The following is a 25,954-nucleotide window of genomic DNA, read 5'->3' as shown; positions in this document are numbered from 1 at the left end:
GAAAATTACTGTACTGAAAATGCCCATTTCCCTGCAAACTGGAGGCTGCATCACTCTAGGGCCAACACAGACTTGAATAAATCCCACTGCAAAGTCCATATTGTGTTGCCAAAAGCTCATGAACCGCAATGTTCTTTAAGTACCGCCTGCCCCAAGTAGGTGTTAATATTCACACAGATTAAAGCGATATTTTGCGTGTTTAACGCTTCATATGCTTTTGTGAATCATGCGTTAGTATTATTTCTATTCGCTAATTAACTCAATGTGTTAGGAATAACACTTTGCGATGATGCGTTTTTTTGCAGATTAACGCATGCGAAATGACTGATGAATCGGTACTAATTTATCTCATGCTTTTTAACGCAAAAAAGCATGCGATAAGCTTTATCGACCTTTAGTGAATCGGCCCTATGGAGTGTTACCAATCAGATTTCAAAACAAAACAACCAATCGCCACTGGGAAGACACCCATCAATATACACATATAACATGGTGGGGTCATTTATAAAATGTGTGCATTGCAGAATTATTCGCACAGTGAAGATATTTTCCCTGCCCGTGTTTATATTAATAAAGCTGGACAAGACTGGTGCATTTAATGTGCAAACATAATTGCAAAATGTTTATTTGCAGTGTGAATGTCCTTACAGCTTTTTAAATATGGCATATTTGCCAATTGGGAATATTTATGCACACATCCGAGTTACTCCACAACTCCAGTGGCGAAAAAAATATCTACATTGAAGCTCTTGATTACAATGTCATGTAAGATGTCATGATCAATAAAAAAGTTAAAACTCAAAAAGAACATTCAAGCTCAATGGTCCAAGTGCTATTGTGATACTAATATCTACAGTTAGTATTAGTGGTTGTATTTATAGTTTATGTATGTGAGTGTATAGATTGGTAGGTGTGGGTTAGGTGTGCTGGGTTTACTTGGATGGGTTGAACTTGATGGACACTGGTCTTTTTTCAACCCTATGTAACTATGTAACTATGTAACTATGTAACTATGTAAGTGCTGGTTTGTTATTTTCATGACAGTTGGGTTGGAGTGCAAAGACCTGCACCAATGGGCACTTAGCAAGTGCAAAATGGCAGTTTATCCCTGTTTTTGCATTTTGTACCCTGCCTTGCACTTAGGAAATGAGCCCTGGCAAATCACACCTGTGACCCTGGGCTTCATTTTGTCTCGTGTTACTCGGGTCAGGGAGGTTAGTAACCAGAATATGCAGTCCCAGTTTGGTTTATTCTTTGAAACTAAATCCACAGTCTGCTTTTTATTTGGAACTAGAAACAGAAAAAATACAAAAACAGAAAAATATAAACACTAGCTTAAATAAAACAAGTTTTCATCTTTCTGGAACACTGGCCTAAGGGGATACATATTGATTTCATTTGATTGAAAAAAGGGAACAAAATGAAAAAAAGACTTTTATTGTGAAAACAAAACAATCAAAGCCCATGGGTGCCATTTCTTGTGCAACTCATTTGAAAGCTTGTAATGATCTTATTCAGTTTGTTCCTCTTCCTGGGTTTCCTACTATTGTAAATCCTGTCATTCTAGCTGCGTAAACAGGAGAAAATGTTTTCTTAATGTTTCTTTAAAAATTGTAAATTACACTTGCATATTTTGTTACACAAAAATCTCTAAATAATCTGTCAAATAGAATAAATCCTTATAATATAGCAGAGCCACAAATATTCTTTAAAATATATCTTGCTTAAAGGTGCTTTAGTAATTTGTGTCACATGACTCACTGAAACTTGTTTATTATAAAAATAATGTTCCCTTGTGGTAAAATGTGAGGATGACTTTGGGGGGTAAGTGTGATAATATTTAGGGGTGGGGTGATTATGTTTAGGGGTGGGGTAATGATAGGATGGCAGGAATCATATTGGCAGAGTTTTATCCTGGATTCAAACTATAAGACCGATAAATGGGAATCTCATGTTTAGAGCAAGACAGGTAGCAACACTCAATAATATAAATATGTCCATAAATGGGACCCATTGTATGATATAGCCAGCCTGTACCATTGGCTGTTTCATATGGGAACAAAGAGCCTAACTAGATGGAAAAATACATTGCAGAATTTTTAGATAAGAGACTAGGTTAAGTGAGGAGAGGAGGAAAAATATTTTGGAGAGTGGGCCTATGACCTAAAGTTTTTTTAAGGGGACCCTGGGGTCCCAGTCCAACATTGGTGAGGGTGCCCTGTTAGTTCTAGAAGCCATAGCCCTAGGGGGAGATTTACTAATCCACGAATGGTCCGAAGGCGTCCGAATGCGTTTTTTCGTAATGATCTGTATTTTTGTGACTTTTTCATCAGTGTCGCGACTTTTTCGTATGTCCCGCGATTTTCGGATTTGTGGATTAGTAAATCTGCCCCCTAGTGATGACCTATTTGCATATTTTGGCTCTGCTTCATTATCAGCCATAGCATGACTGAGGGGTAGTGATGGGCGAAATGTTTCAGCAGGCTAGGATTCGTGGCGAATTTCTGCATTTCGCCATTGGCCGATTGTTTCGCGAAATGGATGAAAGAATTTGCCGTGCGTCCAAAAATTGTCGCAAGAATAGTCGCTGTACGTAGTTAGGTCATCAAGAAAACCCTTTTATAGGAGAAATGAAGCTTACCTATACACTTAGGGCAAAAATGTTGTACACTTTGTTTTGGGCTCCTGTACCAGCCCAAGGCACCCCTAGCCCTTTAGCAGATCTGTGCCCCCAAAGATGCCCCAGTAGCCCCCCATCTTCTTTTCTGCTGATTCCCTGCACATGCTCTGTGCTGCTGTCACTTAATGAGCTTAGGGACCCACTCACACTGTATATATAGAATATAAATGTCACAATATACTGTATATATAGAATATAAATGTAACAATATACTGTATATATAGACTATAAATGTAACAATATACTGTATATATAGAATATAAATGTCACAATATACTGTATATATAGACTATAAATGTCACAATATACTGTATATATAGAATATAAATGTAACAATATACTGTATATATAGACTATAAATGTAACAATATACTGTATATATAGACTATAAATGTCACAAAATACTGTATATATAGAATATAAATGTAACAATATACTGTATATATAGACTATAAATGTCACAATATACTGTATATATAGAATATAAATGTCACAATATACTGTATATATAGAATATAAATGTCACAAAATACTGTGTATATAGAATATAAATGTCACAATATACTGTATATATAGAATATAAATGTCACAATATACTGTATATATAGAATATAAATGTCACAATATACTGTATATATAGAATATAAATGTCACAATATACTGTATATATAGAATATAAATGTCACAATATACTGTATATATAGAATATAAATGTCACAATATACTGTATATATAGAATATAAATGTCACAATATACTGTATATATAGAATATAAATGTCACAATATAAGGATGATTAAGTAATAATACAGATTATTAGTAAATTGCAGCTCTGAAACCAGCACAATTAAAGTTTAACAAATAGCCCTATACTTAGCATCAACTTCTATGACAGTGGAACCTCATTTTCTGCTTAATAATTTGCAACAGCCCCTAAGCTCAGCTTCTCAGCAGCTGCCCAGAGCCCACTGAGCATGTGAGTGTCACTGACACTCCTAACAAATTCCAACATGACAGCTCCTGTGACAACTTTAAGGCCTTGATCATTATTACTATAGAGATGCTGACCTTTTGGGATGGTGCAATAAGTTCAGTACATAAAATATAGCATTTCTAGCCATATAAACTTTTAGGGTTTAGTTCTCCTTAAAGGGATTCTGTCAGATCATCTAAGGGCATTGTGCTTGATCCTGACCTTTCAGAAGCCCCATTTTTATATGGATAAGTGCAAATTTGCTTCAGACTGCTTGACTTGACAAAGCACAAATTACTATTTCTGATGTAAGCAGAATGAGTTTCTTCATACCAACAATTAAATACAAGCAATTAGGGAGCTTGACTGCCTGAGGCAGAAATACCCTATGATTTGCATTTAAGAACTTTGGCTGAATATATTTAAACAGAGCAAATTCCATTGGGACTAAAGGTCCACCTGTGGCCTACTTTGTTTAAAGCGACAATTCATTTTGCCAGTGGAGGGTGGCAAACACATATTTATATATATATGTTCCATAGCTTTAAATAACGCCAATATGTAATATTGTGCAGGGGCAGTAACCCATAGTAACCAATACAATGTTTACTTTTAAACAGGTGACCAATAATGCTGCCTGCTGATTTGTTGCTATAGGTTACTGTATCTGGACAAACATAATTGGGTTTATGTAATAAAAGGCACTAGGTTCCCCAGGAGCAATAACCCATAGCAACCAATAAGTAGGTAGAAGTTATTGTTTAAAAGAAAATGTATTGGTTGCCATGGGTTACAGTTCCTGGGCAAACTTATTATACATGGGGTAATGTCTTTTATCACATTACATAGGCATTAAATCTGAAGTTTTAAATGGGCATATTGCAAATAATACAAATAATTTGGCTATTGCCTTTCAATTGTGTGCATCTAGGTTTTATTGTTAGAACTATTTTTTTTACTGCTTTTGTAGATGTTGAGGACTCCTCTAAACATTCTTCATTCTGACAAGTGCTTCATTTCTAAAACCAGTTAACCAGCAAATTATTAGTTACAATTCCAAACTGGGGAGAGTTGCAGACCAAAAATGATACATAGTAAACCACAAAAAGTGTAAGAACAAAATATAAAATATCACAGGATGCTTTGTTCTACATCATACTACAGTAGGTCCGAATTCCCATTAAGTCTCTGGAATTCAAGGCGTGTTATGAAAGTCAGCTATGGTTCCATTAGGTTTTATAGCTTCATTCTGAACGTGAACAGGGAGGTTGTGCGCATTCTCTGGTAACGGTGGCTGGTAACGATATTGGTATCCATATGGCCGGAAATGGTATGTAAAATATTCCAAAGTGTACATGAGTTCAGGACTAATATAATGATAGGATATGGCCAGATCTGAGCAGCACTGGGGGCCCTGCAAAGCAAAATACAAAACATTTGTCATTAAAATCTAATAGAAACAATAGTTACTATACAACTATAATGTTTGCCAGCAACATCACATTTTTCTAAAACAAGTTGCAGCTTTTACCCGGTGGCGGTCACACATCTTCATTGACATTTACATCTGCAAAGAGCACGTGTGCCCTGTAAAGTCCAAGCAATGAAGAATGCAACCTTACATGGGCAGAACTTACTTTGCTAAAAAGTTTTGCATGGATTGGACACTTCAGCAGAGCTAGAGCAGAGTTTCTAAAGAAATCAAGAGTTCCATCTCTTCATTGGCTGCTAGACTTGGGGGGTGTGTTTGGTAACCTGAGTTTAGAAGGACTGAGCATGCCAAGAGAGCCAAAGTCTAATATTCTCTTAAAAATAAGATGCTAAATAAAGCCAATTTTTAATAGAAAGTTTGGGTGCTGTCCATAGTCTTAATAATTCTTTATCTGGTGATAAGTGGCAGCTGGTAAATGGGGACTGTGATATGGTTAAGATTAAGATACTGTACTGACTACTTTCTGTGCTGTCATTTATGCATAACTCTAGGATATTTGTATTTTGAACACTAACCTCCACAATAGGGTAGAAACAGTAGACCCAGTACCAGTTTTCTTTATGCTCACTATATTTCACAGTAAGTTGGCTTTCAGGGGCAAATGGGTTGAAGGTCTCTCTTTTCTCTGTGTCCCTTGAGTCCCCAGCTATCACTCCCATTAGCTGCATGCAGTTACCCATTGCAACATCTTCTGTTGGGGTTATGTGTCTGCAAATACCAGTACGGAAACCTTCTACAAAGCGAATAAGGGCTTCCCTGCTAAGAACATAGCCAGCTCCTCCACTCATGTAGCCCTGCTTGAAAAAAGGTTTGAAGCGCTTCCCAAAGTAAATGGGCTGGTCAGGGGTATAATTTGAAAGCATCCATCTCAAATTGTCCACTATTGCATATGTATCATCATCTGCCTTGAGGAACCAGTCTGTCTCATTCAGGTAGTACTTGTGTGCATAATGGAAGGCACGTATTGTTTTCCAGTAAAGTTTGTCTCTGCCTTCCCCAGTTCCAAGGCCAATTGTAGGGAATTCTTTATCGGTGACGGAGCTCATGAATAGTGCTACATTGCAGTGACGGGTCCATGTATTCTTCACATGAATTGCTTTGGTCTGTAGGTTTGATGGTCCAGTCATGATCCAACAAAGCACTCTGACCTTACTGTAGAGTTCCTCGCTTGCACTGGTATCTTCTGTGGTGTACAAGTAAAGACATATTTAGTAATAGGAAATCATTAATATCTACAACATTTACATAGTAATGTTAAACAGTATTTTATTAGGGTACTGTAAATTTTAAAAATGTGTTAGAAAACAGTAGTGCACATCCACAATTTCATATTTGAATTATTACTAGAAATGATAGTCAAATTACAGTTTTTTATGAACCCTGACAGATAGCAGTTGCCCTTCTGATGGTATTCTCTATAGATGGTGTTAAGCAGATATTATATTTATCACAGCAGTCAGTACTGATTGTTAGACTTCTTTTTTGCCTTAAGTCTTGGCATTGTGCACTTTTCAAACTGAGCTTACAAACTAGTAAATTCACCGTGCATCTGTATTAACTCACAGTAGGCTTATCACTCATGCAGAAGGCAAAATGCTTACACACTGATCCCACATATACTGACCACCAGGTAGTTTTTGTTATCAATTCCATTAAAATGCTTATAAACCCAAATATAAACTGTTGTATAATGTAAATGTAATTCTTGGCAACTTTCCATTACACAGGTATGGGACCTGTTATCCAGAATGCTCGGGATCTCGGAGTTTCCAGATAAAAGGTCTTTCCATAATTTGGGTCTTCATACCTCAAGTCTTGTAATACATCATTTAAACATTAAATAAACCCAATAGGATTATTTTGCCTCTAGTAAGGATTCCTTGTATCTTAGGATCAATTACAAGGTACAAATATGGGACCTGTTATCCAGAATGCACGGGACTTAAGGTCTTCCGGATAAGGGATCTTTCTGTAATTTGGATCTCCATAACTTAAATCTGCTAAACATCATTTAAATATTGAATAAACCCAATAGGCTTGTTTTGCCTCCAATAAGGGGTAATTATATCTTAGTTGGGATCAAATACAAGGTACTGTTTTATTATTACAGAGGAAAAGGAAATCATTTATAAAAATTAGAATTATTTGCTTATAATGGAGTCTATGGGAGATGGCATTTCCGTAATTTGGGACTTTCTGGATAATGGGTTTCTGGATAAGGGATCCCGTACCTGTATTATTTGATTATAATGAAGTCAATGGGAGACAATTAATTTTGCCAGTGGAGGGTGGCAATCACACATATATATGTTCCATAGCTTTAAATAACACCCATGTGTAATATGGTACCCATAGTAACCAATACAATGTTTACTTTTAAACAGGTGACCAGTAATGCTACCTGCTGATTTGATGACAGAGGTTACTGCATCTGGACAAACATAATTGGGGTTATGTAATAAAAGGCACAGGGTTTAACCAGGAGCAGTAACCCATAGCAACCAATAAGTAGGTAGAATTTACTGTTTAAAAGAAAACTTCTTATTGGTTGCTATGGGTTACAGTTCCTGGGCAAACTTTACTATTATATATGGGGGAATGTCTTTTATTACATTACATAGGCATTAAATCTGAAGTTTTAAATGGGCATATTGCAAATAATACAAATTATTTTGCTATTGCCTTTCAATTGTGTGCATCTAGGTTTTATTGCAGACCAAAAATGATACATAGTAAACCATAAAAAGTGTGAAAACAAAATATAAAATATCACAGGATGCTTTGTTCTACATCATACTACAGTAGGTCTAAATTCCCATTAAGTCTCTGGAATTCAAGGCGTGTTATGAAAGTCAGCTATGGTTCCATTAGGTTTTATAGCTTCATTCTGAACATGAACAGGGAGGTTGTGCGCATTCTCTGGTAACGGCGGCTGGTAACGATATTGGTATCCATATGGCCGGAAATGGTATGTAAAATATTCCAAAGTGTACATGAGTTCAGGATAAATGTAATGATAGGATATGGCCAGATCTGAGCAGCACTGGGGGCCCTGCAAAGCAAAATACAAAACATTTGTCCTTAAATCTAATAGAAACAATAGTTACTATACAACTATAATGTTTGCCAGCAACATCACATTTTTCTAAAACAAGTAGCAGCTTTTACCCGGTGGCGGTCACACATCTTCATTGACATTTACATCTGCAAAGAGCACATATGCCCTGTAAAGTCCATGCAAACTTACACAGGCAGAACTTACTTTGCTAAAACGTTTGCATGGATTGGGCACTGCAATGGTTAAACAGTGCTCGGGAAGAAGGTTAGGGGAAAAAAACATGTTTCTTCAGCAGAATGCACAGCTAGAGCAGGGTTTCCAAGGAAATCAGCAGTGTCATAGCTTTGGCTGCTAGACTTGGAGGGTGTGTTTGGTAACCTGAGTTTAGAAGAACTGAGCATGCTCAGTTAGCCAAGAGAGCCAAAGTCTAATTTTCTCTTTAAAATAAGATGCCAAATAAAGCCAATTTTTATTTTTAATAGAAAGTTTGGGTGCTATCCATATTCTTAATAATTCTTTATCTGGTGGTAAGTGGCAGCTGCTGAATGGGGACTGTGTGATATGGTTAAGATTAAGATACTGTACTGACTACTTTCTGTGCTGCACCCATTTTCAGACTCAAGCGCTCCTGAAGGTCGTGAGGAGCATCGTTGAGCCTCATTACTGTAATTTATGCATAACTCTGTAAAAAATGTAACAGTTCATATATCCTTTTGTCTCTTTGACTCTTAACTTATTGCAACTGTACTTTGTATTTATTTGTATTTATCTATTATTATTTTAATAACCCCGTTTGTATTAATGTACATAAGTAGCACTTTATAAATAAAGATATACATACACATATACAGAATATTACTTGGAACTAGGATATCTGTATTTTGAACACTAACCTCCACAATAGGATAGAAACTGTAGCTCCAGTACCAGTTTTCCTTATGCTCACTATATTTCACAGTAAGGTGGCTTTCAGGGGAAAATGGATTGAAAGTCTCTCTTTTCTCCGTGTCCCTTGAGTCCCCAGCTGTCACTCCCATTAGCTGCATGCAGTTACCCATTGCAACATCTTCTTTTGGGGTTGTGTGTGTGCAGATACCAGTACGGAAACCTTCTACAAAGCGAATAAGGGCTTCCCTGCTAAGAACATAGCCAGCTCCTCCACTCATGTAGCCCTGCTTGAAAAAAGGTTTGAAGCGCTTCCCAAAGTAAATGGGCTGGTCAGGGGTATAATTTGAAAGCATCCATCGCAAATTGTCCACTATTGCATATGAATCATCATCTGCCTTGAGGAACCAGTCTGTCTCATTCAGGTAGTACTTGTGTGCATAATGGAAGGCACGTATTGTTTTCCAGTAAAGTTTGTCTCTGCCTTCCCCAGTTCCAAGGCCAATTGTAGGGAATTCTTTATCGGTGACGGAGCTCATGAATAGTGCTACATTGCAGTGACGGGTCCATGTATTCTTCACATGAATTGCTTTGGTCTGTAGGTTTGATGGTCCAGTCATGATCCAACAAAGCACTCTGACCTTACTGTAGAGTTCCTCGCTTGCACTGGTATCTTCTGTGGTGTACAGGTAACATATTTAGTAATAAATATAATAACATATTTAGTTATAGGAAATCATTAACTACAACATTTGCGTAGTAATGTTAAACAGAATTGTATCAGGATACTGTATATCTTAAAAATGTGTTAGAAAAAAGTAGTGCACATCCACAATTTCATATTTAATTTATTACTAGAAATGATTACATTTTTTTATGAACCCTGACAGATAGCAGTTGCCCTTCTGATGGTATTCTCTATAGATGGTGTTAAGCAGATATTATATTTATCACAGCAGTCAGTACTGATTGTTAGATTACTTTTTTGCCTTAAGTCTTGGCATTGTGCACTTTTCAGACTGAGTTTACAAACTAGTAAATTCACCGTGCATCTGTATTAACTCACAGTAGGCTTATCACTCATGCAGAAGGCAAAATCCTTGTACATTGATCCCATATTATAACACCACATATACTGATCACCAGGTAATCAACTCCATTACAGTGCTTATAAACCCAAATATAAAATGTTGTATAATGTAAATGTAATTCTTAGCAACTTTCCATTATACAGGTATGGGACCTGTTATCCAGAATGCTCGGGACCTGGGGGTTTCCAGATAAGGGGTATTTCCATAATTTGGATCTTCATACCGTAAGTCTAGTAATAAAACATTTAAACATTAAATAAACCCAATAGAAATACTTTGTCTCTAGTATGGATTCATTATATCTTAGGATCAAGTACAAGGTACTGTGTTATTGTTACAGAGAAAAAGAAAACCATTTTATAAAATGTGAATTATTTGATTATAATGGAGTCAATGAGAGATGGTCTTTCCGTAATTTGATGCTTTATTGATAATGGGTTTCCAGTCCCTAAAAGTAGATGATTCAATGGCTTTGCATCCATAACTTCATTTTAACTTTGCATCCCCACGCATAGTTTATTCCATTCCAGAGCTTCCTTTGTGTGGCTTCTCTGTCATAGGTTAGAGAAAGGTAGCGTTCAGAATGGAAAATTCTGTCATAAATTGCTGGGACCACTGTGTTATGAAATGCTGGAGTCACTGTGAGATATATTGCTAGAGCCATCGTATCATGAAAGGCTAACGCCACTGTGACGGAGGGAGAGCTGTTCTATCTAAAGGCAAGCATGTATTAAAAACTGGAAGTTTTGAATTAAATTGATGTGGCCTTCAAAACTAGGTATGGCCTAGCAAATGTTTTAGCAGTGTGAGATGTGCATGTGGTATCCCCCACTGGTGTCTTTGGTGGAAGGGCAGGCAGTAGATTCATTTCCTTGTTAATACACAATACTGTTAAATGATCAAGATGTTGAGGAAGCTTTCATTAAGTTTCTTCATCCAAGAGAGGGAACTCCCCTGACTGCACTGCCTGTAGCTGCTACGGAGCTGCAGGAAACGTGTCAGACAGAAAACTGATGAGTAGTACAGAAAACTGATGCTCCTCCATAATTTGGGTCATACTGACAAACACACCAGACCTTCCTTTGAGTCAAGAACAGAAAATGAATCACCTCCTGCCCCATTTGGGCTGATAATCCAAACATTTCTGTTGACTGTGGTCAAGGACCTTCTGTACTTATCCATGGAGATGTGAGAAGAGGTGATTATATTAAGCAACCTGCCCTTTTCCTTCAGTCCCAAAGGCAAAGCACTAGCAATAGAGAGATTCCACCCCTCAGGTAGGAAGTCGCCACCCACAAATTTGTCCCTCCCTATAAAGGGAGCTACGCCCATCAATCTACAGATTAAAAAAGATGTAAACAAGGGGAAGTTTTGCTCATTTTAACCATTAGTTAGGGGTGCAATGAGGCTGTGACCACAAAATTCATAAGGTAACAAGAGGTCCTCTGCACTGTCCCATTATCAATATTTATAGGATATTAAGACATTCTGTGCATTAAGCTACCAAGCTTTTAAGCAAAACAGGCATTGTTTGTCCATATATTGCAATATACTTCAAGCTGGCCAACTATGTCAGTCATCCCCGGTCTGGCCAGTCCTACACTCACTTTTATTTGATTCATTAAGAATTCTCCTGCTTCAATATACATTTAACAAAGGGACTAAGTAGAAAAAGGAGTACTGAAGAAAACAATGCTGACCTAATTTTAATCATGTACAAAGGAGAGAAGAATTGTGCTGCCGTTGGGACTGAGAGAAAAGGTATTTATGGTAAGTGTAAATCCTTTTCTTTCCCTCATGTCCCATTAGGCAGCACTAACCATAGAGAGATTAAAACACAGTATCAGGGAAGGCTATAATTAGTTAAAGCACAAAAGCTGCTTTCTGGGGTACCACCATATCCAGCTTGTAGTGCTTGCAAATGTAGAGTACCTTGGCCACAAAGCTGTGCAACACATTTGGTCCACAATTCTGCCCGTGATGTTGCCATTGCCCTGGTTGAGTGAGCTTTAGTACCTTTGGGTACATATTTGTTAGCTGACTGATATGCCATTTTAATTCCTTGTTTAACCCATTGTGCTAGGGTAGCATTTGAAGCTGCCTTACCTTTCCTTTTACCACAGTGTGGAATAAAAAGTGAAACTAAAATACGTAAGGGTTTAACCCTTGAAAGGTATATGAAAAGTCATTGCTTCACATCCAAAGTGTGTTATTTCATTTAGAGTTCTTGGCTCTAAGGGAAACAGGGTAGTGAGATTTCAGCATTTCTTTAAAAGGATTTGTTAACTTTTGGAATAAAAGTAGGTTTAGGCTTTAAAGTAATGTTTTGGGAAAAATCTGTATACATGGATTTTAATAGAAGAGAGCTTGTAATTCCCCAGTACAATGTGCAGAAAGCTGTCTTTACTGATAGATGGGGGAGAGAGGCTAAAGACAGAAGCATAAATGGTAAATGTGCAAGTGCTTTTTAAACTAAACCCAAATCCCATTTAGGAGAAAGACACCTGATTTTTGGCTTGAGATTTGCAACAGCTTTACAAAAGCAAATGGCTCACACCTTAAGGGTCCCAATGCAGCAATGTGTCCCTTCAATATATTTGATGCTAGATTCTTAGAGAACCCAATTTGTAAAAGAACCAAAATGTTTGAGATTGAAGAATTTTTAGAAGGAACATTTTACTGAGCATGCCATCTTCTAAAGAGAAACCCTATCCTCTGATACATGTAACCCTTTCTTGGCTGTAACAAGCCAACAGCACGACTAGATAGGCCTTGAGCATGGGGTACACGTGACTCAATCCTTCAGGATGGGCCTTCGCTATGTGGAAGTAACCAAACGGAGCTATGGTGTAATGCAACTACAACCCACTGTAGCTGTGTGCAGTGCAGAATAACAAATGGGCGCCAGAAGGTTCTTGCAGTTTAACAGTAGAACTGGTTTATTTTCAGCAACAAGCAACTTGCAGGGTTATGCAATATACTCACACACATCAGTTAGCATAGCTTTCTCTGAGGACAGCACAGAGAGGGTGCACACCCGCTCCCCCCAACTCCCCTTGAGCCTGGGCAGGATCAGTGCCACCGGTTCAGTTGCTCACTCTGTGGAACAGCTAGCTGGATACCACACTCCTCAGGCCCCACGGCAACTTTGGATCAGGGTTCAATCTACCTGCCTCCTAGGTCTAAACCGTGGCCCTACACTAAGGCTACAGTGCCTGTCTGGAAGGGTACTCCCACAGCTACTTTCCTCTGAGCCAAACTGCTCGTGCTCTCTTCCCTCACTATCTCACTTTCCTAGAAAGTGCTCCACAAAACTTGCTATCTAACTGGTCCTCATTCACGGGGTCCCTGTCCCCGACTTCACCAGAGTGGATGATAACACTCTGGGGCACATGGCTTTTACTGGGGCCTAGTTCCTTGCCTCCAGCACAGTGCTCCTTCCCCTGTGAACACAGGCAGCCAAAGAGGCAGACCCACCCCCCTGCTAAACACTATATCAGAGTGCCAAGGGAGTGGTCTCCCTGTGAACCAATAATCACACATCTGAACTCAAAACTGATACAGGGGTCTTTGCCCAGAAACAGCACAAAACCAGGAAGCTGCAGGGTTTAAAGCCATAGGGACTAGTTAACCCTATGGATCCCTACATTCACCCGGGGGAAAACCCATTCCGTCCCGGCAATGGTTCAAACATACACATTTCAAATCAGTGCAAAAATCATATACAACACATAGTACCAAACATCCTCTTCAGGTACCCTCTCCTGAGGCATACCAGGTACAATGGTTCCTGCGGAAAAAAAACATGTTACCATTTCTCAACCACTTACAACCCCTTCGTGTGCTTGGCTGTAAAGGAGAAAAAGTCAGTGGGTGCATGCAACTGTTAAAAACACACCCCACCCAACATCAACTTTATTTAGTCCACTTCTTTCCCACCTTTATGGGTAACAGAACATGATCATTCCCCTAAGTGTCTCTGTCCTTGGGAGTCCATAGGGGTGACCAAACAGTGGGAAATCCGGGCATACCCTCGCACCTTAGATTTCTCCCACCCTCCCAGCCTTTATCCTCCATCTCTCCAGACGATAAAGTAGGGTCTATGGAAAGTCACTATAGTTGGGGTGTTCTGCCGCCGCAGTAACACCCGGGGGAAATGGCTTGCTTACCCCCCCTCTCACAGCAATCCAGTCCGCAGCCGCGGTCATCTGGAAATAATCTGGTTGCAGTCCTCAGTGGTAGCAACCGCTTACCAACTCCCATTCAGGCAGCATGTTGCGCTTGCATCTGGGTCCGAGGTCTGTCACAAAATGGCCGACGCTCCGCGAAGTCTCGTCAACAAGCGTGACTTCCCGCGGGATCTCACAGAAGCGCGCCAAAATCCACAGCGATTGATTGACGGCTTCAACAGCCAATGGGTACTCTCGGGGAACCTTCAAGCCCGAACCCACGGCCAAACACAACGTAGAATTCACGATCAGCATCCACAGGCGCCTTTTCTTATAGAGTCCGGCAGCCTGTCAGCAAAATTTAAAAGTACATGCACACCAGCTCAGCACCCTCAGGATAATGCTCCGCCCTGTTCAAGGATGGCTCCGCCCCACGTTGGGCGCCATAAATGTAACCCTTTCTTGGCTGTAACAAGCCAACAGCACGGCTAGATAGGCCTTGAGCATGGGGTACACGTGACTCAATCCTTCAGGATGGGCCTTCGCTATGTGGAAGTAACCAAACGGAGCTATGGTGTAGTGCAACTACAACCCACTGTAGCTGTGTGCAGTGCAGAATAACAAATGGGCGCCAGAAGGTTCTTGCAGTTTAACAGTAGAACTGGTTTATTTTCAGCAACAAGCAACTTGCAGGGTTATGCAATATACTCACACACATCAGTTAGCATAGCTTTCTCTGAGGACAGCACAGAGAGGGGGCACACCCGCTCCCCCCAACTCCCCTTGAGCCAGGCAGGATCAGTGCCACCGGTTCAGTTGCTCACTCTGTGGAACAGCTAGCTGGATACCACACTCCTCAGGCCCCACGGCAACTTTGGATCAGGGTTCAATCTACCTGCCTCCTAGGTCTAAACCGTGGCCCTACACTAAGGCTACAGTGCCTGTCTGGAAGGGTACTCCCACAGCTACTTTCCTCTGAGCCAAACTGCTCGTGCTCTCTTCCCTCACTATCTCACTTTCCTAGAAAGTGCTCCACAAAACTTGCTATCTAACTGGTCCTCATTCACGGGGTCCCTGTCCCCGACTTCACCAGAGTGGATGATAACACTCTGGGGCACATGGCTTTTACTGGGGCCTAGTTCCTTGCCTCCAGCACAGTGCTCCTTCCCCTGTGAACACAGGCAGCCAAAGAGGCAGACCCACCCCCCTGCTAAACACTATATCAGAGTGCCAAGGGAGTGGTCTCCCTGTGAACCAATAATCACACATCTGAACTCAAAACTGATACAGGGGTCTTTGCCCAGAAACAGCACAAAACCAGGAAGCTGCAGGGTTTAAAGCCATAGGGACTAGTTAACCCTATGGATCCCTACATTCACCCGGGGGAAAACCCATTCCGTCCCGGCAATGGTTCAAACATACACATTTCAAATCAGTGCAAAAATCATATACAACACATAGTACCAAACATCCTCTTCAGGTACCCTCTCCTGAGGCATACCAGGTACAATGGTTCCTGCGGAAAAAAAACATGTTACCATTTCTCAACCACTTACAACCCCTTCGTGTGCTTGGCTGTAAAGGAGAAAAAGTCAGTGGGTGCATGCAACTGTTAAAAACACACCCCACCCAACATCAACTTTATTTAGTCCACTTCTTTCCCACCTTTATGGGTAACAGAACATGATCATTCCCCTAAGTGTCTCTGTCCTTGGGAGTCCATAGGGGTGACCAAACAGTGGGAAATCCGGGCATACCCTCGCACCTTAGATTTCTCCCACCCTCCCAGCCTTTATCCTCCATCTCTCCAGACGATAAAGTAGGGTCTATGGAAAGTCACTATAGTTGGGGTGTTCTGCCGCCGCAGTAACACCCGGGGGAAATGGCTTGCTTACCCCCCCTCTCACAGCAATCCAGTCCGCAGCCGCGGTCATCTGGAAATAATCTGGTTGCAGTCCTCAGTGGTAGCAACCGCTTACCAACTCCCATTCAGGCAGCATGTTGCGCTTGCATCTGGGTCCGAGGTCTGTCACAAAATGGCCGACGCTCCGCGAAGTCTCGTCAACAAGCGTGACTTCCCGCGGGATCTCACAGAAGCGCGCCAAAATCCACAGCGATTGATTGACGGCTTCAACAGCCAATGGGTACTCTCGGGGAACCTTCAAGCCCGAACCCACGGCCAAACACAACGTAGAATTCACGATCAGCATCCACAGGCGCCTTTTCTTATAGAGTCCGGCAGCCTGTCAGCAAAATTTAAAAGTACATGCACACCAGCTCAGCACCCTCAGGATAATGCTCCGCCCTGTTCAAGGATGGCTCCGCCCCACGTTGGGCGCCATAAATGTAACCCTTTCTTGGCTGTAACAAGCCAACAGCACGGCTAGATAGGCCTTGAGCATGGGGTACACGTGACTCAATCCTTCAGGATGGGCCTTCGCTATGTGGAAGTAACCAAACGGAGCTATGGTGTAGTGCAACTACAACCCACTGTAGCTGTGTGCAGTGCAGAATAACAAATGGGCGCCAGAAGGTTCTTGCAGTTTAACAGTAGAACTGGTTTATTTTCAGCAACAAGCAACTTGCAGGGTTATGCAATATACTCACACATCAGTTAGCATAGCTTTCTCTGAGGACAGCACAGAGAGGGTGCACACCCGCTCCCCCCAACTCCCCTTGAGCCTGGGCAGGATCAGTGCCACCGGTTCAGTTGCTCACTCTGTGGAACAGCTAGCTGGATACCACACTCCTCAGGCCCCACGGCAACTTTGGATCAGGGTTCAATCTACCTGCCTCCTAGGTCTAAACCGTGGCCCTACACTAAGGCTACAGTGCCTGTCTGGAAGGGTACTCCCACAGCTACTTTCCTCTGAGCCAAACTGCTCGTGCTCTCTTCCCTCACTATCTCACTTTCCTAGAAAGTGCTCCACAAAACTTGCTATCTAACTGGTCCTCATTCACAGGGTCCCTGTCCCCGACTTCACCAGAGTGGATGATAACACTCTGGGGCACATGGCTTTTACTGGGGCCTAGTTCCTTGCCTCCAGCACAGTGCTCCTTCCCCTGTGAACACAGGCAGCCAAAGAGGCAGACCCACCCCCCTGCTAAACACTATATCAGAGTGCCAAGGGAGTGGTCTCCCTGTGAACCAATAATCACACATCTGAACTCAAAACTGATACAGGGGTCTTTGCCCAGAAACAGCACAAAACCAGGAAGCTGCAGGGTTTAAAGCCATAGGGACTAGTTAACCCTATGGATCCCTACATACATTTAGTTTGTAATGTGTTTCCTGCTATGTATTAAGATATTTATTACTGTTGCTGACACTCCTAAAGAAGATATGATGTCCCATTCAGTCAGGGCCGCCATCAGGGGGGCACAGGGGGTACAATCGTCCTGGGCCCGGACGATTTTAACTTTAATCAGTTCCGGGCCCTGTCATTGGTGGTCAACGGGGGATCCTATTGGTCGCGCCCAGTGCGTACATGCACGTCAGTACGCACGGGGCGCAACCTTATAAAAGGGCCTGTCTTAGTTCGGCACTCAGAAGTGCAGAGGTATCGTCCAGGAAGGACCTCGCCGGGGGAGTCAGAGTCCACCGCCGCAGAAGACGCCGCCACTGCCGCTGAAGAAGGAGACGCCGCCGCTGAAGAAAGAAGACAATGCCGCCGCTGAAGAAGAAGACGCCGGAGGAGCCGTGCTGTGCTGGCTACCAATGTACTGGGGGGGGGGTACAGCTGGCTACTAGAGGGGCACTGCTGGCTACTAGAGGGGGCACTGCTGGCTACTAGAGGGGGCACTGCTGGCTACTAGAGGGGGCACTGCTGGCTACTAGAGGGGGCACTGGCTACTAGAGGGGGCACTGCTGGCTACTAGAGGGGGCACTGCTGGCTACTAATGCATTAGGGGGGCCCTGCTGGCTACCAATGCATTAGGGGGGCCCTGCTGGCTACCAATGCATTAGGGGGGGCCCTGCTGGCTACCAATGAACTAGGGGGGCCCTGCTGGCTACCAATGTACTAGGGGGGGCCCTGCTGGCTACCAATGCATTAGGGGGACCTAGCTGGCTACCAATGAACTAGGGGGGGCACTGTTGGCTACCAATGAACTAGGGGGGCACTGCTGGCTACCAATGTACTAGGGGGGCACTGCTGGCTACCAATGTACTAGGGGGGCACTGCTGGCTACCAATGAACTAGGGGGGCACTGCTGGCTACCAATGAACTAGGGGGGCACTGCTTGCTACCAATGTACTAGGGGGGCACTGCTGGCTACCAATGCATTAGGGGGGCCCAGCTGGCTACCAATGTACTAGGGGGGCACTGCTGGCTACCAATGAACTAGGGGGGGGCCCAGCTGGCTACCAATGTACTAGGGGGGCACTGCTGGCTACCAATGAACTAGGGGGGGCACTGCTGGCTACCAATGCATTAGGGGGGCCCTGCTGGCTACCATGTATTAGGGGGGCCTTTGTCTTGTCTTAGGACAAGACAAATCAACAGCATTAGGTACTGGGAACAAGGGCGTCCGATCAAGGATTTAGCATTGGGGTTTGTTGAATAGCTGAAGTTTTGCCAAATGCAGCTCCCTCCCCATGCTGACATCAGCCCATGAGCTCCATCTGCACTGACAAGTTCCTGGTACACCTGTATTGGCCCCTGCTTCCAGTCGTGGCCACAATGACATCCACATACAAAGTTAAATTGTACAGATAAAGGAAATTAAGTTAAGCAAAGATATAGTAATTAGTAACTGCAGAAATATGGGAAGTTTAAATGTGTTTGCCAAAAGTTGTGCTAACTTCTTTCCCTCGATAATTCAACAAAGTAATTAGAAAAGGGATTCCCAAATTTCTGAACATAATTATAAGTTAAAAGTGTCCTATATCATATATATATATTTTGAAAATTAGTGTTGCCAAATTACCTGGAAGATGAAAATGGGAGATTCCATCCGCTGGCATGTGTTCACTATTATGACTTGAACGAATAGCTAATGGTAGATGTGGTTTTAGTTCCCAAAATGTGTGAACCATGAAGTAAGCAATAAAGAAGCCTATGGAAGCTCCCAGTGTCAATGGCAATCCTGCCATTTTGCGAAACATAAAGAGCATTGCTGTAAAGAAAAATTTTAGATATTAACACGGTATAAATATTCATTTCATAATGTGAGACAACAAGATAATATTATTAACAATCTGGTTCAGTCATGGAGAAAACTTGCAGATAAGAACTAAATAATGTTTAGGCCAAATGGTTAGGAGAAGGAGGGCCCACTGACACCTGGGCCCATTAGGAGTTCTCCTGGTATCCTGGTGGGCCAGTCCAGCACTGGCTGTGTGATAAAAGACATTGTGGTTGGGGTTGTTTTCTCTGGAAAAAAGATGCTTGCAAAAGAGACATGATTACAAGTACATTAGAGGGGATTATAGGCAGATAGGGGATGTTCTTTTTTCCCATAAAAACGCAATGCACCAGAGGTCACAGGTCACCCCCTTTAGATTAAAGGAATGGAGCTTCCATTTGAAGCAGCGCAGGTGGTTTTCACGGTGAGGGCAGTGAGGTTGGGGAATGCCCTTCCTAGTGATGTGGTAATGGCAGATTCTGTTAATGCCTTTAAGAGGGGCTTGGATGAGTTCTTGAACAAGCATAGTATATAAAGCTATTGTGATCATAAGATCTACAATTTGTATAGATATTGGTATATATAGTTTATATATGTGAGTGTATAGATAGGTCTGAATAAGTGTATATATGTGAACTTGGGCTCCTTTGAAAGGGTTGAACTTGATGGACTTTGGTCTTTTTTCTTAACACTGTTAGTTGTCTTTCTTAGAAATTCCATGCTTTTTTGTGTTTGGGAAAAAGGATTATGCTGTACAGCAGTATTGTGTACACTAGAATATATTACACAACACTGCTTTTACATCAGATACACAGCCTACCTCAATGCATGATTTGCAGCAAATTGACCAGACTTTCCATTATACAATATATGCAAGTCGTTAACATTTTCCTCTGAAGTAATATTTGCAAGGGCAAATATGCATTAAAAAGGTACAGGTATAGGATCTATTACTTAGCATTCTTTGTTTTTTAAATAAAGGGTCTTGACATTGTATGGAGCAGCATGTCTAAAGGCTGTTACTCATATTCCTGAATTAAAATCTCTGTGGGAAAATGTGGTTTCACGCAAAGAGAGGAAGTGATTACAGGCAGACAGGAGAATTTTCTGTGCAACAGCCCAAAGTTTTTAGTGACATTGACTACAGGGTAAAGGGTTAAAGCTTAACACTTAGGGGGACATTTATTAATGTACGAACGCTCCGAGCGTATTTTCTGCAACATTTTTGTACCTTGCGCAACAATTTCGTACCTTGCGACAAAATTTGTGCAACAAAATCGTACTGTTGCGTCGAGTACAAAAGTTTTGGATTCATTCAAGCTTCGTTATAGTGACTTTGGAGCTGCAGAGTGCCATTGAGCCCTATGGGAGACTTTCCTTGGGCCGGGTTGGAGCTGCAGAGTGCCATTGAGTCCTATGGGAGACTTTCCTTGGCCCAGGTTGGAGCTGCAGAGTGCCATTGAGCCCTATGGGAGACTTTCCTTGGGCCAGGTTGGAGCTGCAGAGTGCCATTGAGCCCTATGGGAGACTTTCCTTGGGCCGGGTTGGAGCTGCAGAGTGCCATTGAGCCCTATGGGAGACTTTCCTTGGGCCAGGTTGGAGCTGCAGAGTGCCATTGAGCCCTATGGGAGACTTTCCTTGGGCCGGGTTGGAGCTGCAGAGTGCCATTGAGCCCTATGGGAGACTTTCCTTGGGCCGGGTTGGAGCTGCAGAGTGCCATTGAGCCCTATGGGAGACTCTCCTTGGGCCGGGTTGGAGCTGCAGAGTGCCATTGAGTCCTATGGGAGAGTTTCCTTGGGCCGGGTTGGAGCTGCAGAGTGCCATTGAGCCCTATGGGAGACTTTCCTTGGGCCGGGTTGGAGCTGCAGAGTGCCATTGAGCCCTATGGGAGACTTTCCGTGGGCCAGGTTGGAGCTGCAGAGTGCCATTGAGCCCTATGGGAGACTTTCCTTGGGCCAGGTTGGAGCTGCAGAGTGCCATTGAGCCCTATGGGAGACTTTCCTTGGGCCGGGTTAGAGCTGCAGAGTGCCATTGAGCCCTATGGGAGACTTTCCTTGGGCCGGGTTGGAGCTGCAGAGTGCCATTGAGCCCTATGGGAGACTTTCCTTGGGCCAGGTTGGAGCTGCAGAGTGCCATTGAGCCCTATGGGAGACTTTCCTTGGGCCAGGTTGGAGCTGCAGAGTGCCATTGAGCCCTATGGGAGACTTTCCTTGGGCCAGGTTGGAGCTGCAGAGTGCCATTGATTCTTATGGGAGACTTTCCTTGGGCCAGGTTGGAGCTGCAGAGTGCCATTGAGCCCTATGGGAGACTATCCTTGGGCCAGGTTGGAGCTGCAGAGTGCCATTGAGCCCTATGGGAGACTTTCCTTGGGCCAGGTTGGAGCTGCAGAGTGCCATTGAGCCCTATGGGAGACTTTCCTTGGGCCAGGTTGGAGCTGCAGAGTGCCATTGAGCCCTATGGGAGACTTTCCTTGGGCTGGGTTGGAGCTGCAGAGTGCCATTGAGTCCTATGGGAGACTTTCCTTGGGCTGGGTTGGAGCTGCAGAGTGCCATTGAGCCCTATGGGAGACTTTCCTTGGGCCAGGTTGGAGCTGCAGAGTGCCATTGAGTCCTATGGGAGGCTTCCAAAATCATGCACAGAAGGATCAAATTCGGAAAGGTTTTCCCGCTGTTTACAATTGTTTGGTACGAAAATTTCGTAACATTCGGAGCGCCAATACGATATTATCGTGACTGTTACAATTTTTTCGTAAGCATTTTCTTTAGAAATTATAGTATCCAATGCGAATTTTACTCATTTCGGGATTTGAACTCGTGATTTGATGAATGTGCCCCTTAAAGGAAAAAGAAAGGTAAAGTCACTTGGGGGTGCCAAAATGTTAGGCACCCCCAAGTGACTTTAACCGCCTACCTTTTACCCCGGGCTGGTGCCGCTGTCAGGAGAAAACAGCACCAGCCCGGGGTAGCTGTCGGCACTTCCTCCATCCGGCTTCGCTGCGCGCGCATGCGCAGTAGAGTGAAAAGCCGAACTTAAACATTTAAGTCGGCTTTTTCGCTCTACTGTGCATGCCCGGCCACCGGCAGTTTAGGAAGCTGAAGGCGGAAGGAGGAAGTGCTGCGCTCCAGGTACCCCGGGCTGGTGCTATTTTCTCCGAACAGGGGCACCAGCCCGGGGTACAAGGTAAGCGGTTAAAGTCACTTGGGGGTGCTAAACATTTTGGCACCCCCAAGTGACTTTGCCTTTCCTTCTCCTTTAATGTAGGAGAGAGGAAACTGCAGAGAAAAATCTGAAAACAGTTTTCCTAGCCAGCCGGCAAGCATAAAAACTGCTAACCTGAGCATATGCCCAAAATGATATCTCATGGATGATCTTACTGTTATTGATAAGACAAGAAACTACATTCTATCAGCTGATTGTTGATATGATGGCTGGGGGTGATGGATTAGAAGATTAGAAGAGCCACTATTTGGCAGGGAAACCTGGCTACAGTAACAGTAAGTGCCGATCTTTACAGCATTGTTGAAAGTTGCTTAATAACTGTGATTTCTATGGGAAGATTGTTATGACAAAATGATCATATATAAGAAAATGAATGTGCAGTGAACACTGTCATGAGGTGATCTGGTACAAATATACAGACATTCCTGCCATAGTAACACATTTAACCCAACTACCATGTTGTTCTTTTGACTGCTGGATGTCTAAGGAAGCACTGGGCAAAGTTTCTCTATGCTTTGAGAAATCAGAGCATCCAATAGGATACTAACAGGGTTTCCTATAAGAGAATAAAGATTCAAAATATCAGTATATCAGTGTGTAATTAGAGTAGATGTTTGGCTGCATGTTGCACCCCTCTGAAATATAGTATATGCTAGAAATCTGGAATTGTCTGGAACTGTCACACAGTTGATGTCTTTGTACCTTCAACTTTCTTATCTTTTCCCTTCCTTCCTTATCTTTTTCCTTCCTACCCATGGTCCATCGGATGCTTGAGTCTTGTTGCAAACACTCTTTTGCCCTACAACTAGAGTTTGAAAAGAGGCCATTTCTTGCAATTCAGAAAGACTGGTTTCCCTTACTTGGGGGAGCTGAGTGATGCCAATGGGGCTGTGATGGGGGCCCTTAAAGAATAAGTAAACCTTTTTTTTTTTTTACAAAAAAAAGTCTTTAAAATTACTCTGTACAGAGTCGAGACTAACATACCTTTCTCCCTGCATGCAGTATTATGTTTCTCTATTACAAACAGCTGAACTGCATCTCTTTTACTGACTTCCTTTTCTAGGGTGAAGCCTTTTTGCCTTTTAGCTTTCTGAGCACTCCTCTTTCCAATTATGATGACCTCAAAAAGGTGCCTACTATGCATGCCTAATGTATAAAAAAAGTATCAAAGTAATTAAACTATAATATAATGCCGCCCTGCACTGGTAAAAGGAGTGTGTTTGCTTCAGAAAGACTACTATAGTTTATATAAATACCCTGGTATGTAGCCATGGGGGCAGCCATTCAAAATTAGAAAAGGCACAGGTTCCATAGCAGATAACAGATAAACTCTGTAGAATACAATGATGTTTTATTTATTATCTGCTATGTAACCGTGCCTATTCTACTTTCTTTCCAGCTTAAATGGCTTCTCCCATAGCTACACAGCAGCTTATTTATATAAACTATAGTAGTGTTCCTCAGGCAAACACACTGGTTTTACCACCACAAGGCAACAGTACATTATATCTCAATTATGCATGAAAGATCCACCAGGGGAATTCGTAAGAGCCCAGCTTTGTTTTGTATGTAGGCTTACCTGGCATGCAGAAAGCTGACTTTCCTCCTTAATTTTTCAAATATAATTCTAACTCATTCAAGAATTTCTTGATTTGTGAACCATTTTACAAATAACATATTGTCATCTTCATTGATAGAATATTTAGGACACATTCTTGAGGATCTAGATGTAGAATTGTTGGTGCTAAATATTCTGCATGTCAAATCAACAGGTCTTTTCTCCCCAGTTTTCATTGCCCTCAGCATCAGATGGGCCCTTTTTGCAACAGCTGGTAAGCAAGGGGCCACTCTGATTCTGGGATAATGCTATAAGTGCCCTCCCTCTGTCCTACCATAAATTACACAAGGGATCCTCCTAATGGAGGGAGCCCAGGGCAGATTCTCACTACGCCACAGTCTGTCCCAACTCCAGATGTATGAAATGTCCTCCAAGAGTCAGATATTTTTATTTTAGTTTTATTTAATTGAATTCTATTTTCAAAGAGAAGTAGATTGCATAAAATGAGAAAGATGACAATATGAACCAGAATGCCACCATCAATATAGCTCACAAGTGGAACAACAACAGGTCTAAATATATAATATAAACATAAAAAAGCAAGGAACATCTTATAAGTGACCCTACCTTATCAGAGAATAATGTGATTCCAACCCCAGCACATTGACTCATCCTATGCATTCGCCACTCGTGTCTTGGACTGAAATCAGTTCCTCACAGCACAATGTAAGATTTCCTACAGAAAATAAACAGTTGAGTAGCAGTGTTTACTTTGTTATGGTCAAACAAAGCAAGAGAGTCACATATCTTTCAACCACAGATTTGCAGCACCGAGACCAAAAAGATTTTTCTATCCTAGTGGTAAAGTCAAAGCTGGCATTGGTAAGGAATAGCTGCTCAAATCTGAAACACTGCTGGGAAGATGCAGTCAGGAGAGGGGCATAATGAGCACACGTTATAGTTAAATAGAATTTACTTTACATTGGGTTGGTATGTGTTATTCCATTCAAGCAGCCAAAAATAACATCACATTAGAGTCAGTATTTTAGTTTGTTTAATCTCTCCTTGTGCTATAAGTGGTTATACACTGTAGTTTCAAATGCCAAAGGATCAGCACACAGATAGTTTGGGGGTAGAAAAGAGAGGACATATGCACTGGTTCTGCTTTAAGTATGTCAGGGACCCTTTGGGGGTGGGGGGTAGATTTATTAATGTATAACAATCCATTACCTCTGTTTTACTTACCAGGCATGTCTAACCTTCAGCCCACTAGGATGCAACTCTTAGCATCCTACCAGCAGCCAAAGACTGCCCTGGGATGTTGGAAGACAATGTTAACTTACATCACATCATGGGCAATTAAGTCCTATTTCTGGAGTTTTTTCAAACCTAATTTCTCTTCACACTAAATGGTAACATGAAATAAGAACTAAAAAATGGCCAAGTTGATGACTGCTGTCATGGCATGGAGTTAGTTGATTGAGCTTCAGGACTGCAGGTCATTCATCCGAGGGCTCTCATAATGGCGTAGCGGCTTTTCTGTTTTGCCAAAGTTGGCCCTGTTACCTAACTTCATTCCTATATTTGTGCATAGGTGGATTTTAATAAAGAACACCAATAGGTGCAAATTTCCTATAAACCACAGTAAAAGGGCATCTAAGTTCAGAAGGGCATTCTGAAGTTCATTAAAGAGGTGGAAAGGG

At 42.2% G+C, this 25,954-nt stretch overlaps 2 protein-coding genes across 3 annotated transcripts; both read right to left on the bottom strand.

The window, feature by feature from the left end:
- Nucleotides 1-4,415: 4,415 nt before the first annotated feature.
- On the bottom strand, nt 4,416-6,848 carry LOC100486030 (glycoprotein-N-acetylgalactosamine 3-beta-galactosyltransferase 1). Its single transcript, XM_002933701.5, has 2 exons — nt 5,660-6,848; nt 4,416-5,066 (listed from the first exon to the last, which is right to left on the bottom strand). The coding sequence occupies exons 1-2, from the start codon at nt 6,269-6,271 to the stop codon at nt 4,848-4,850; spliced, it is 831 nt and encodes a 276-aa protein (XP_002933747.2). The 5' UTR covers nt 6,272-6,848; the 3' UTR covers nt 4,416-4,847.
- A 985-nt stretch (nt 6,849-7,833) lies between these two features.
- Nucleotides 7,834-24,961, bottom strand: LOC100485879 (glycoprotein-N-acetylgalactosamine 3-beta-galactosyltransferase 1). 2 transcript variants are annotated; one of them, XM_031897179.1, is made up of 5 exons: nt 24,879-24,961; nt 23,149-23,249; nt 19,277-19,465; nt 9,096-9,763; nt 7,834-8,196 (listed from the first exon to the last, which is right to left on the bottom strand). In XM_031897179.1, exons 3-5 carry the CDS (start codon nt 19,461-19,463, stop codon nt 7,978-7,980), a joined length of 1,074 nt encoding a protein of 357 aa, XP_031753039.1. In that variant the 5' UTR covers nt 19,464-19,465; nt 23,149-23,249; nt 24,879-24,961; the 3' UTR covers nt 7,834-7,977. The 2 variants fall into 2 exon arrangements, with proteins under 2 accessions (XP_031753039.1, XP_002933746.3); XM_002933700.3 differs by lacking the exon at nt 23,149-23,249 and having other exon boundaries at nt 24,879-24,944.
- Nucleotides 24,962-25,954: the final 993 nt, after the last annotated feature.

The sequence above is a fragment of the Xenopus tropicalis genome, chromosome 2 (genome assembly GCF_000004195.4).
Source record: "Xenopus tropicalis strain Nigerian chromosome 2, UCB_Xtro_10.0, whole genome shotgun sequence".
NCBI classification, from domain to species: domain Eukaryota; kingdom Metazoa; phylum Chordata; class Amphibia; order Anura; family Pipidae; genus Xenopus; species Xenopus tropicalis.
This window is presented reverse-complemented; position numbering and strand designations above follow the sequence as displayed.